Here is a 13,832-nt window from a genome sequence, read left to right on the forward strand (position 1 = left end):
ACCCACACGTTGAGAACCACATGTTGAGAACCGCCGATAATAAAAGGGTGAAGTAATATAACCTACAACCTGAGCTGTAGGTTTGGGAATTCAAATTTGCAAACAGAGAGGAAATACAGAAATACCTACTTAATGAGTAGGTAAAGGGATGCAATTCAGCGTTCCAAGAGGAATTCAAGGGCCTGGCGATCAATCATAGAGGAAACTTTATAATCAGTGAAGCCTGAGTCCGAGCAATGGCCAAGGAGCGTCTGCATTACTCCACAAGAGTGAAAGGAACTGCTAATCTAATGCTAGTGATTACGGTGGGAAAGACCAGGCACACAAGGTGCCATGAATGCTACGCCTCACTTGGCTGTCTTAGAACTGCCTGTATAGAGCAGATTGGCCTTGAACTCACAGAGGCTTACCTGCCTCCCTCCGTGTGCTGGGATTAAAGGCATGCGCCACCGTGAAACTGACTAACACCATACTTTTTGATCAGATATCTATACTTTTTGGCCTAGAAAACATTTTTTCCCCTGAGAATTCATAAAAGCAATGGTTTTAAGTAAAATATGCTTATGATAATTGATTTAATTATTTATATTACTCAAATTTTATTACTAAGGAATGATATAAATATTAAAACATGAGAAACAGCTAATTTTGAAAATTTGCCATGGGATATTACAAACGTTTGTGATGCTTATATATTTGAAATAATAGGAGATGTTAATGTGACGCTGTTCAGGTTAGGGATCAGTTTGCAAGGTCATACAACAAATCTCAGTTTCATTCATATGAGGCGAGAAAGAAAGACCATGGTGCTAACAACGTAACTTCAAGTGGTGGCATTGTTGGTGTTTAGAGATTTCTAAGGCATGTTCCACGTATGGCTTGAATTTTGTTTTATTGCTTATAAGTGAGATAGACTCTTTCTATACAATTATTAAGCAAGAACTTAGTTTTAATTTTAGAGCAAGCAGCCAGATAATACCACAGTAAGTAAAGCCTGATTCATATTACTCTTACCCAGCACCGAAGAACATTCAGGGAGGTGGTTAATGATGTGGGGGCACTTTGAAAGTCAGAGGTCACTTTAGCAAACAAAAAATTGAGTTCCAAACATCAAGGCTCATGCTTTCCTTAATGTGACCCCACTTATGTTCACTTTTGTTTTTATTTTTTCTTAATTAGTTTTTGAAATAAATTTTACTAGGACATGAGGGCCTGTGCTTTCTGTTTTGGTCTGCAGAGACACTATCTTTGGGTCATTCTCCCTGCCTGCCTTGAACTGCTCCAAACATCTCTTCAGAGCACATAAATCCAGAGTTCACTCTTGGGAGAAGCCTGTGTTTGGTTTCCTCTACATTTGGTTGAAACTGTACTGTATGTTGAGCATGAATATCCATCTATTAATAAACTCCAGGAAGCCCTAATAATTGGCTTGAGATAACTATTAACTTTCTTACTTAAAATTGCTGATATCAAATCATTTAATAGAACACTTTCATGATTAAAGATTGTCTAATGTTTTGAGGTTGGATACAGTTGTCCTGGGAAACCTAGAAATGTTCCCCTGCCATGCTGCCTAAGTGTGAGAGCTTGCACCCCTGTTCCACAATGATGGCATTAAAAACAAAACACAGTCATGTGCTGAGCCTTCAACACGAATTTAAAGAGAACAAGGGACATCGGAGTCTATAAGGGGCTAGTTAATGATAGTTGATGGTGATTACCAACTGAGCTGGATTGGAAGACACTCAGGGAATGAGTAACACACAGCCCATGTGTGCCTGTGCAGGCATTGCCAGGGACCATTAGGTAATGAGGGCTCATACTTAACGGATGGATTAAACATTTGGATGGACTATAGGCAAGTGGAGTGACTTTGGAACATGGATTCTAGTTGGAGGACATGCCTGAGAAGGACTTATTTGGTCCTGGTTGCTTTCTATTGCTCCTCTTTGCTTCCTGGTCACCATGAAGTGAGCAGCTTTCTTCTGCCATGTCCTAGTGCCATGAAGGTTCTGCCTGAAACAACGCAGCCAGCAGGGCCCTCTTAGATTATGAGACAAAACAAATATCCCTCCCTTTAAGTGGTTTCTTTCAGTTGTCATAGAAATCAGAGGTCTTATTAATATAGTACCACCACTCAGAGAAGTCACGGGATACTTACAGTAAAACCTCGGCACCGAAAAATCCACTTGGCAGTTAAACCTGTGGCATCTTTAATCCCAGCACTTGTAAAGTTAAGACAGACAGAGGCTAGCCTGGTCTATGTGGTGAGTTTTTAGGATAGCCAGGGCTGTCCTGAAGAGAGACCCTGCCTTAAACAAACAAACAAACAAACAAACAAGCAAGCAAACTCACTATCTAACAAACAACACTAGTGAATAAATTCTGTATCTCTTTAGACTTCACCTTTAAAAGATTGCCAGGAGCTGTGTCTTTTTGCTTTAACATCTGAGAGACAGAATAATCCCTACAAAGAGAGTTAAGTGAGAGGGCATCTGGCACACAGGCCCTGGGATTTTCTTTCAGAGATGAGTAGTGTCTAAATATGAGTTCATAAACCAGATGCTTTTGAAAACACACAGAATTGTAATGAATGATCAGCCCCTAGTACCAATTGTCCAGGGACAATGATACATTAGTGGACAAGAGCTTCTATTATTTTTTCAAAGATTTTTGTTTGTTTATGTGTTTGTGTACACCTGTGTGAGTGTCTGTCATATGTGTGTCAGTGCCCAGGGAGGACAAAGAGAGCATCAGACTTCCTGGAGCTGGAGTTAAGAGGTGTTTGTTTTTCAGTTGCCCAGCATGGGTGCTGGGAACTGAACTTGGGTCCCCTGGAAGAGCAATGAAAGCATTAACTGCTGACCTATCTCTGAGCTTTGCCAGTGAACAAGATTGGGCACTGCCATGAGGGTGGATAAGGCAGTGGATTTTACAAGCTGGAGGCCAATAGACTAAAGCGAGGGAATGAATCTGAAACCAAGTCCAAGGCCTATGATGCTGAACCAAGCAACGGTGGGTTTGAAGGCTCCTCAGAGTGTGTCCAGTCCCCTCTGTGTGCGAAGGGGCAGAGAACAAGGGAGGGAGAGAGTGGGGTGGACTCCTGGGTCAGAGCAGCTTCAACACAAACTAACCCAAAAGGACCCGAAAGCTTAGGAGTTTGAGAGCATTTACAATCACAAGAGATTGGCATTCTGCTAGTGAGCCTTATACATTTTGACTATCTATTCCTGATTCCTTGTGTGGCTTACAGATGTTCTCTTGCTTCTGGGCTGCCTTTTCAGCCCCTTGACTGTTTCCTTTGCCGAGCATAGTCTTTTGAGCTTGATATAAGCTGCTTGTTTTATATACCTGACATCTTGGTACCATATTTGTAAAATATCTATTGATGAGTTCTTCCTCACATTTTCTTCTAAGCATCTTTGGTGCCGTAAGGCCTTGTTGTTAATCTTTATAGATTTTAAGTTGACTTTGGTGAATAGCCTAAGATATTCCATTTCACTCCATTGTGTTTGGTTATCCGGTTTCTCCATCTTATCTCTTTGTTGTTGTTGTTGTTGTTGTTATATATTCTTGGTGCCATTGTCAAGAATTAATTGACTATATATTTGAATTTATTTCTGGGTTATCTGTTCTGTTTTATGGCTTTACTTATCTGTTTTCATACCAGTATTATCATGTTTTGATTAATGTAGGTTTTGCCAAAAATAATAGGAAACCAGGAAGAGTGATTTTTCCAAGTAATACAATTTTAAAAACTGGGGGAAAGAACATTTCTCAGAAGAAGACATATAAATGGTCATTAGGTATATAGAAATAGTAAATATCACTAGCCAACTAGAAAATAGTAATAAAACCACGGTGAGCCATGCCTTAACTCTTACGGTGTCTATTATACAGATGTCAGGAGCCAATAAGGGCAAAGAGAAAAAAAAATCTTAGTACAATATTGAAGGGCGTACAATTGTATAGTTGCCATGGAAATGGTGTTGAGTCTCTTGAAAATATTATAATCAGAACTACCATAAAATCCAGAAATTCTTCTTTATTTATTGTTTCTCACAGCACTACTTGTAACAGCTAAGATATAAAATAAAGATAATCTGTGACCACCGACATAGGCAATACAGCGGGCACAGTGATAATACAGAGCAATAAATCATACATAGTAGCCTTCTATGTAGCCTTGAAAGAAGGAAGTTTTGTCATGTGCAAAAATACGTATATAACTTGAAGGTGCTGTGCCATCTGAAGTAAACCAGACACACACCAATGAGAAAATGTGAATTCACAGCACAAACTTACTTGTGGAATCTAAAGAGTGGGCAATGACATAGGAGGGTGAGGGGAGGGTGGGGGAGGGGCAGATGCTGGTCAGAGCATGCACACTCAGCGTACAGGATGAAAAGCCCGAAGGTTCAGTGCTGAACACACCAGGTTAGTTTGTAACCCTGTGGGGATATGTTGCAAATTTCCTGTAAGAATGATTTTCAGGTGCTGTCACCCACTGCCTTCCAGCCAGTTAGCGACTGTGTGTGGTGTTGGGTGTATTCACTAGTGTGGTGTTGGGTGTATTCACTAGTGTGGTGATGGGTGTATTCACTAGTGTGGTGATGGGTGTATTCACTAGCATGACTGTAGTCATCATCTCATGATGTACATGCACATCAAAGCCTTATGCTCTGCATCTTACACTTATGCAACATTTGTGTAAAAACAAAAAATGAGACATCAAACTGTTGTTCAGAGTCCTGAGCATTAAATGCCTCATGGCCCGCTGTTAGGCTTTCTTTTCTGAAGGCTGACACATTGGATTCCTGTTTTAAAGGCGTTAAACTAAAAATGGCGTTTCCCCTCATCACCTGGGGAGTATGAATTCCCGCAGTAATGTCCGATGGGTGAGCCATCTCTGTTCTCTCCTTAACAGAGGTCTGCTTCGTCAGGCCCGCAGGCATGTGTAGAGCTGACGGCTGAAACAACAAGTCGGGGTGACTATTTATGACTTTCTAGACTTTTAATTTTCCTAGAAAAATTATTTTCTGTTTGAATAATGAAGGGGGTCATAATTTATGTCAGGATTTTGCTGCCACATTTAGGATTATAAGAAGCCTTCTACAGCTGTGCCGGGAGCTGCAAGACCAGGTTTGCCGTCATTAACCACGCCGCTCTATCATTCAAAACCATTATTTGTGCTCCCTAAACCCTTCATGGAAATATAATTTATTGAATTTTTTTTTGTTTTGGCCAGATTAGCTCTCTCCTTAGATATTATTGAATTATTATCAACATATCTTACATGCATGCCCCTCTTTCTCTGCCTTAGAGAGAAAGTTTGTTCAAACTGTCCACTTAGGTCAGAATGTCACTTTTATTTCTTTCATAGTAACGTGAGCATGGGTAATGGATGTTGTCCTAAATAACATTTGATTCACAGACTATGTCAAGATGTGGTGAGTTGTGGCCCCCGGAAAGAGCACAGTACTGCATTGTATTGGACTAACTTTTAAGGAATTCTTGCGATGCACTTTTTATGACCCTCCACCTCATTTCCACTTGCTGTGTTTCAATAAATTTGCCGTCTGGGTGTAATCACAAGAATGAGATGGAAAATGTAATGTAAAGTATCATCTCTAGCCTCCTAGGCAAAAAGTGAACAGAATCATTCATTCATTTAAGACGAGTCGAGAGCCTGCCACAGACCAACCCTCAGGGGTAAAGCGAGGAACCAGACAGTTTCAGTTTGCAAACTGTTCACAGCTCAGCCAGGGAGACAATGGATGCAGGAACCTCAACATGATGCCATCTGATGCCGACACAGAGGAAGGCTCTCTCCGTGGGGTGAGACTTAGTCATGGGTGTCTACAATTTAGGTCCTGAGCCTGCTGAGGGGAGACAGTGACTCATAGTCTTTAAGAGTGACTGGAATTCTGGGGCTAATTGTTCTTGGGCATTTTTGTGGCTGTGCACATCACATGGATGGAGCTTAACATCATTTAAATTCACCAGAGAAAGTTTGCGGGCCTAGAGGTTTGGGAAACAGCTCTCTCTGTAATGCGCTACACGGGAGGGCAGAGTTTTCAAGTGATTGCAACATGCTAGCTAAGCCTCGTCTGATGGAAGAGATTTTGCTGTCTGCAGGAACTAGTGTTGATTAAATTTACAGGGGAAATGACTTTATATTAGAACCTTCTCTAGTTTGTTGACAGCACTCATACTTCATAAAATAAGGCACACGACCCGGAATTTCATAGGAATAAAAATTATTAATTCTGATGTCTATTTTAAATGCTTTAGTCCATTTGCTTGGCTTAGTTCCCAGCAAAGTAGAAAGTAACTTGGATATCAACCACAAAGAGGGCCTGGGACCCCCTTCCCGTCGGGGACATCTGGAACGGTACGTGAGAAGTAGATATCACTGGCAGACATTTAAATCAAAGTTGGTGCTCGCAATGGAGGCAAGTGTGGTGAGCCTCTGAGCACAGGGGAAGGCTCTGCATCAGAGGTGTGCAAGTTTTATGCTGAAGCTTGACAGCTTCAAGTGTATTAACTGTAAAATAAAGACTATGGACTCACAACAGTCCTAAATCCAGATAGTAGTTTAAGATGCATCTGTGTGGGTTCTTTAAAAGGGGAAAGTCACCAGCACTCACTTTATTTTTTTTTTTTCAAATTAAAAAAAATAAAACAAAACTCGAGTCTTTGGCATCTGAATGAACATAGCAATCATGAGGATTTTATTGATTTGCCTATTATGCTCATAGGAACTTGTAGATATTATTCCACGGTTAATGACAGTGGGAAAAGTTTGTGACCTAAAATAATACTGGTTTAATTATAAAACAATCATCTGATTTCTGTCTCCAAGCTGGTATTGGCTGAGCCTGGGAAAGTCAGTCTCCCAGGTTCCCAGCCAGGGCTACATGCCCTGGTTCCTGGTGCCCGGCACTACTCAGTCGATAATTCCCTCAACAGCTAGTGGTCACTCTTCTGTGCCATGACAGCCCTTGGCTCACTTACTCCTCTCAGCTCAGGATGGCATAGCCACTTGTGAGAGGGGGTGATTCTCTGGCCTGGTAAATGTAGGAATGGACAACACAGGCTTTAGAAGAATCTCAGGTATCCAAGAAGAAGTCATTGCTGGAGCTGAAGAAATGAGTTACATTTTCAGATCCCAGAGGTCCTTGTGCCCGAGGGAAGGGCTAGAACTCAGTGTCTGACATAGCATCCGGGTCTCTCTTCTTTTCAGTCACCACCACAGGGAGCTTTAGAATATGTAATCTGGGTCCCTTCCAGAAGATGATGGTGCCAGATTCAGATTCCTAATTCTTCCTTGGTTCTGAGCACCAGAAACTAACCAGTGTCAAGAGTTTCTGTGATCAAAGACAAAGATTACAAGTCTCATGAGACTGCTCTGTAGACTGAAGAAGTGAAACCACACCTCAGGAATTTTCAGGAATCTTTGTCTTCCCAAGAAGGTTTCTATTCTTTCTAGAGAACCCCTGGTGTCCTGGGAAATTTACCTAACTTCTTGATAGAGCTGGAGATATACAAGGAAATTAAGATAATTTTGGAATCCACTTAAGATTTACCCAAGATCCTCTCTCTGGGACATGCTGACCATCCTAGGCCTGATACCAGCTTGTTCGAGAAGAACTCTTGAGAAATGCACTGCTATCCTGACATTTAATACCAAGAGCCCCTGGACCTGGTCTGCAGAGACCCTCAAGACAGGCAGTAATTGCATTGTTGAGCCATAGAACCTCTTCTGTAAGAGGTTTAACTCTCTTTTCCAACGAGAGTGGTAGTGGGTAAACCCATTATTTCATACAATGAGTTCGAGACTTTGAGACTAGCAGTGTGTAAAACTATTATTTCTGAGTCCTGTCTGAGTCAGAAGTCAACCCTCCTGTGCCTGTCAGCCACTTCCACAAGAAGTTTGACTGCTCTCTTATAGCTTATATCTCTTATTTTGAGGATATCGCAAGTACAGAAAAATTAAGGCTGAATGGAGTTTCACCTACTTAGACTTCAAGAGACTCACTCTGAAGACTGCAGTCATCAAGGAGCTGGTCTGTGAAAGCCAACAGTCGTTGAATTCAGTGCTGGTGTAAGCAGAGGCCAGGCTTTATTCCTCTCTTCCTAGTGGCTTCCCAAAAACTTCAACTCTTCCCTTGACTCGCAGAAAACAAGCAGTGCTATTTTGTTCTAAAGACAACAAACTGTATTTTATCATTTTTCATGCTATGCTACTGTGTTTGGATATATTTAGCCTGACCTTTGTGTGAAAGGCCCATGGAGTGTTTCTGTTGTTGCCGTATACATTTGCATCTCTCAGAAACATAACAACAATCCACAACATACTCAGGAAAATTCTGAGGTGGGAGCCATGATGAGAAGGGAGAGGTGTGTATTTATTAGGTTCCTTGGAAGAACAAAACCACAAGAAAGAAGATATATAATAATGGAAGGTTCATTAGATTGACACACAAGATACAGTCTATGAGGATCAACAATGGCCCCCTTTATGCTGGAGGAGCCTAAGGACTCAGTAGCTGCTCAGCTTACAAGGTTGGATGCTTCAGTGAGTAGTTCTGCCCTGGTCCCACAAGCCTATAGGATTCCTGCAGGGTCACTAAAGAGGGTGGATTCTGGTTTGAACAAAGCAGCAATGCCCGTGGCCACTGTTGGTATGGCAGGAACTGTATGAGTAGGTTTTCAAGTGAAATGAAAAACTTTGAGGCAAAGGTCTCCCAGGACTGCCCCTCGGAACTCCCCTGGACACCCTCTCTCCCGTGGAATTCCTCCGACTACCCCTGGATCACCCCTGGACCGCCTCTGGTCTGGTCTTCCCACTTCAAACAACCCGGTCAAGAAAAGCCCTTATGCTTTGCCCACAAAGTTATCTTTAAGTTGGTTCAGATTCAGCAAAGTCGACAACCAAGGTTGAGCGTCACAGGTGGGGTGTGAGTCAGGGTGAGCTCAGTAGGATGTGACAGGGGACTTTCTCCCACAGAGCAAAAACAAGCAGTGGTGTTACCCTGGGCCCAAGGAGCTAGACTGGTACTCCAGACAGCTAGTCACCTCTAAGAAAGACAGGCAAGCTCCAATCCAGGAGATAAACTACTCACAGCTTCCACTTAACCACATTTGCCTCCCCTTTCCAGACAGCCAGCAGTGGCAGGCTACAAGGTGGTAATCAGTGTTAGAATCCGCCATAAATGAATACTTGAGTAGAAAGTAAAGACAGCTCATACCTAACATCGTGGGGCTGGAGCACCTAACACAGCAAACTAGTCCTAAGGAGTATTCATGAGGCTCTTATATTATAGAAAGGAAATGCTTATTTCTTTTCAGTTCTGGGGATCAAACTCATGACCGTATGCACACTAGGTAAGTGCTCTACTACTGAGCCACATCCTCCAGTCAGAGATGTTTAAGACTTCTGGTGTTTTTCCAGCTGCACCAGGGTTGCAGACATACAATCACCAAGGCTTTGGTCTAAACAGGTTTCCATTTTGCCAAGCTAAGAGTATCACCCCAGAGCTCAGGTCTCAGAACCCCTGTTCCTGTTAATTCACTCACCCTGCCCTCGACCTCATCAGGAGAGACTGCTGCAGCCCCCACAGCAGGCTTCCATTTAGAATGTCCTTGAAGGACGAATGCACCTGTCCAACAGAGGCGTTGCAGCCTGGGGAAGCAGGAGACCCAGGGAGGTCCCATGCTATCCCAAAGTCAAAGAAAGGTGAGGGTGTCCTACTGAGCTAAATGTGCTTCTGGGGATGCCATAGCATTTCATGTCCATCCTGGGATAGCCCTGGGCCTGCGGGTAACACACTCCTATGCCAGATGAGCTCTAGTGGAAAGGCAGAGCTGGACTCTTGGATTTCAAAAGCAGCTTCAGTGAAGCCAGGCGAACGTAAGGTGGAGACAGCTGGGGTGAAGGTCACCTTGGCCGTGATGCCAATGGCATCATTTCCTGAAATAAGCTAGTGTCTACATAGCTTATGGTGCACACTTTTAGTCCCAGCACTCAGGAGACAGAGGGAGACTGATCTCTGTGTGTTCAAGACTAGCCTGGTCTACAAAGCCAGTCCCAGGACAGCCAGGGCTACACAGAAAAACCCTGTTTCAAAAGACCAAAACTGGTGGGGGGCAAGAATTAACTCTTATTTTGTGTGGTACTCCTTAACCATTTATCTTGCTATTAGAATATGTAAATTTTCATGTATATGGTTTCTGTCAAATGTTAAAGAAAATGCTTTGAGAAACAATTAGATTAAATATATGAGAGAGAGAAGGGAGAATGGGTACAAACATAGTCACAGTAAAAATGAATAACCTAAGTTTTCCTGTGGATAAATCTAATAAAAATATATGGGAAGGGATGGAGAGTCTGATTAATGTAAATAGAACCTGTATATACTCAGTCCTTGGTACCAGATGAATATAGTTCATGGTTATGTGAAACATTCAGACCCCCATGGGACACATATAAAAATGTTGATTAAATGATAAAACACAAAAGAAATTATAAATGAATAATTAAAAATAATTTACAATGCAATCAGTTCCACATTTTTGTTCTTAGGTCATAGCAGAGAGAAAAGTAACTAATACACCATTGATCTGTCTGTCTGTCTGTCTTTGTGGGTGTTTTGAGCCACATTCTTTCTACTTCATGCAGACTGATCAGAAACTTGATATCCCCCTGCTTTGGCTTCTTGTGCTGTGGGGTGGGGGTGTACTCTACCATGCCTGAGTTTCCTAAAACATTTTTGCTCAGATTTGCATGCCCAGGATCCCATGACTTTCTTCTGCTGTCAACAGAGTAGAATTTCTACATCCATTAGCTTCATGATCAAGAACTTCTGTATGTTCATCTCACGTACAGGTAAATGCTCTTTCTGTACATTAATCCTCTTCAAAAGTTAATCTTAATTGACAGATAGTGCAAATATCAGTTAAATGTTTTAAAATGTGTGTCCTTGCTGGAGGAGGTGTGGCTTTGTGGGAGGAAGTGTGTCACTGTGGGGGTGGCTTTGTGGGAGGAAGTGTGTCACTGTGAGGGTGGCTTTGAGATCCTTATCCTAGCCAGGTGGGAGACAGTCTTCTCCTATTTGCCTTCAGAACAAGATATAGCACTCTCAGCTCCTCCAGTGCCATTCCTGCATGGATACTGGCATGCCTTGATGATAATGGACTGGCTCTCTGAACCTGTAGGACATCCCCAACTACACGTTTCTTTTATAAGAGTTGCCTTGGTCATGGTGTCTCTTTACAGCAATGGAAACCCTAACTAAGACACTGGTTTATTTTGACCAGAACATTTAACTTTCATTCCTTGGTTAGTAGGACTTTGGTGTTGGAAATTCCCTCTTTTTAGTATAAGGTCAAAGCAACATGCTTATGGTATGAGGCTATGTTCATTAACAAAATGAAACAAAATCGCATAAACTAGGATTAACTAGTGTCACTGGGAAAAATAATCCCATTAACAAATACAATTTGTGTATGACACGTATTGTCAAGGAAGGAGGGACAGGCTCAAGAGCCAGACAAAGCTAAGATGTATGAGCCACAAGTGACGCGAGGTCTAAGGAAGGAGAAAAGGGGCCTGTGATTGTATACATCCAATTAATCAAGGACTTGATACTCATGCCTGGGGAAGTAGCTCTGTAGGTAAAGTACTTACCATGCAAGCACGAGGAACTGAGTTCAGCCCTACAACCATGTCCAAAAGCTGGGTGTTGTGGTTCAAGTTTGCTACCTCAGCATTGCAGGTAGGTGGGAAAACTCGTGGGAGAGCTGGACAGCCGGTCTATCTACCTTGGTAAACTCCAGGCTAGTGAGAGATCCTTCCTCACAAAACAAGGTGTATAGTTCCCGAGAAGCAGCACCCAAGGTTGATTCTACACGAATATACCAAAGGTTGATTCTACATGAATATACTTGCACATACCTGTGTGCACAAACAGGCACAAGTGGTGTGTGGGGGGTGGGCAATACTGTTTGCCCAGAAGCAGCCACTGCATCTGCTCCCTTCTGTGTCGCAGAGTACCCTTAAATCATAGGCCACTTAGATTGCAAGAAAGGCTGAGAAAGCAAGAACCCTGTTGCATATTGAAGTTCAATTCACTTTCTCGAGGATTCTGTTATTGAAACAAGGAGGGTGTCAGCCATTGGTGTCTACTGCAAACTCAGTGCTAAGTTTGCCTTACCCAACCCCCCAAAAAAATCAGAAGGAGAAGGGCCACCTTAAAGGCCCCAGTCACCAGCTCTTTGGGATTTGGTAGAGGAGCCAAGACCCATTGCTCATGCTCCTGGGCATTTTGTAAGGACTTTGGGGCAATGTGGATGACATTTATGACAGTGCCACACTGAAGTTGATGTCATATGAAAACAGTGCATTTCAGGTTTGCAGGAAGTCTAATTCTTTTTAAAATACAGCAGAATATGAGTTTTCCGTCCTTGTGGAATTAGCTTTCATCATCCATAACGTCAGGCAAAGGCTTGCTATGGGCTTTTATGGGAGGCAGTCAAAGGACTGAGCAGCCGTCCAGCTTCCTTTATGTGGAAACCAATAAAATAATGATGCTAGCAGAAACTGGAGTAGGTGGGGCAGAAGAGGAAGCTACCCAGAAGATGTGCTCTAGCTTTGGAAAGGAAGCTTTGTCGGGAAGCACCTGGCTGCCCTCTGGTTGCAAGTCCCTGAATATCCCTCCGCTGACAGCCAGTTTGGGTTCCTTCCTGACATTTCCTGTTTCCTGGGTCCTCTGAGCCCTCTCCTTTCTAATGTGCTTCCCTCTGATGCTCTTCTTGTGATTCTTTCTTCCTTGCTCCAAAAGAGTGCTGAGAAAACATCTTTTTGGCATCCCAAGGTAGCCATAATGGCTCTGCGCCTGACTGTTTGCTCCCTGGTGGAAAGATGACTTCTGTCAGCTTTTCCATTTCCCATTCGTTAGATTTCCTGTCAGGTACCTGGCTGGGTCCAGGAGTGCAGGAGAGGAAAGGACATTTCAGAAATGACCCCAGCTGAGGGATGTCCTTCAAGGCTAACTTTTAAGCTCTTTTCCTGGAGCCTGAGGAGACTTCCATTCCTCTTCACAGCATGTTCACGTGTCCCGAAATTTAAAACTTATCTCTCACAGCTCATGGTGTATTTTTTGTTTACTTTTTATTGTAAAAGTCAATGCAACCCACTTTTGTTTTAATTAAGGTAAACCTAGGTCACCCAAACATTTACTGCTGTTTGTGAGAAAGAAACAAAAGCAGGCAGTTGTGTTCCTTGGCTATGGGAGGACGGCGAGGGGGCTCCGATTTCAGAACATGGGTCATCCTAAATGGATGAAGGCAGCTTGGGTGGAGGCATCACCGGATCTGGCAGGTCCAGACTCCCTGGCACCAGTGTGGCTCTCAGCAAGTGTGTACTTGGCGCCTTCTCTAGTCTTTTTGGCATGGAAGAAAGACCTTGTACAACACTCCTCATATGTCATTCCCTTAAACAAAACCTTTCTTCTGTTTTCCTTGCTCTCTCTGCTTCCTCTCCTGTGTTTGAGCATAGAAAAGCAAACATATTCTCCTTCCTTCTGAAGGCGGTAGGACATCAAAGGTGTCCTGGTCATCAATCTAATGTCTGCCGTGTGGAATCTTTGAGAGCGGATTGCTCTGTGTTTAGGGAGAAACGGCTTAGTTAGCTGGAGAAAGAGACTGGAGTGTGAGCTGATAGAGTATTGAGTCAGTTTGTTTCCCATCCATTGTCGTTGTTATCTCAAGCACTGACACATTAGGCAGCGGGAATTTCATGTAACTAAGTCACTGATATGACAAGGTCA

The 13,832-nt window shown here is 42.8% G+C and overlaps 1 protein-coding gene across 1 annotated transcript in view; it reads left to right on the forward strand.

Moving 5' to 3' along the window:
• Window positions 1-236: 236 nt before the first annotated feature.
• ADAMTSL3 (ADAMTS like 3) overlaps window positions 237-13,832 on the forward strand; it is a gene marked incomplete at its 5' end in the record, with an annotated part of 198,667 nt that continues 185,071 nt past the window's right edge. The window contains 2 exons of the mRNA XM_080914464.1: window positions 237-305; window positions 5,677-5,838. Of these exons, the coding sequence (XP_080770590.1) occupies window positions 237-305; window positions 5,677-5,838 (231 nt within the window). The remainder of the gene's footprint in view (window positions 306-5,676; window positions 5,839-13,832) is intronic.

This window comes from Micromys minutus, assembly GCF_963924665.1.
Source record: "Micromys minutus genome assembly, chromosome: 3".
Lineage (NCBI taxonomy): Eukaryota > Metazoa > Chordata > Mammalia > Rodentia > Muridae > Micromys > Micromys minutus.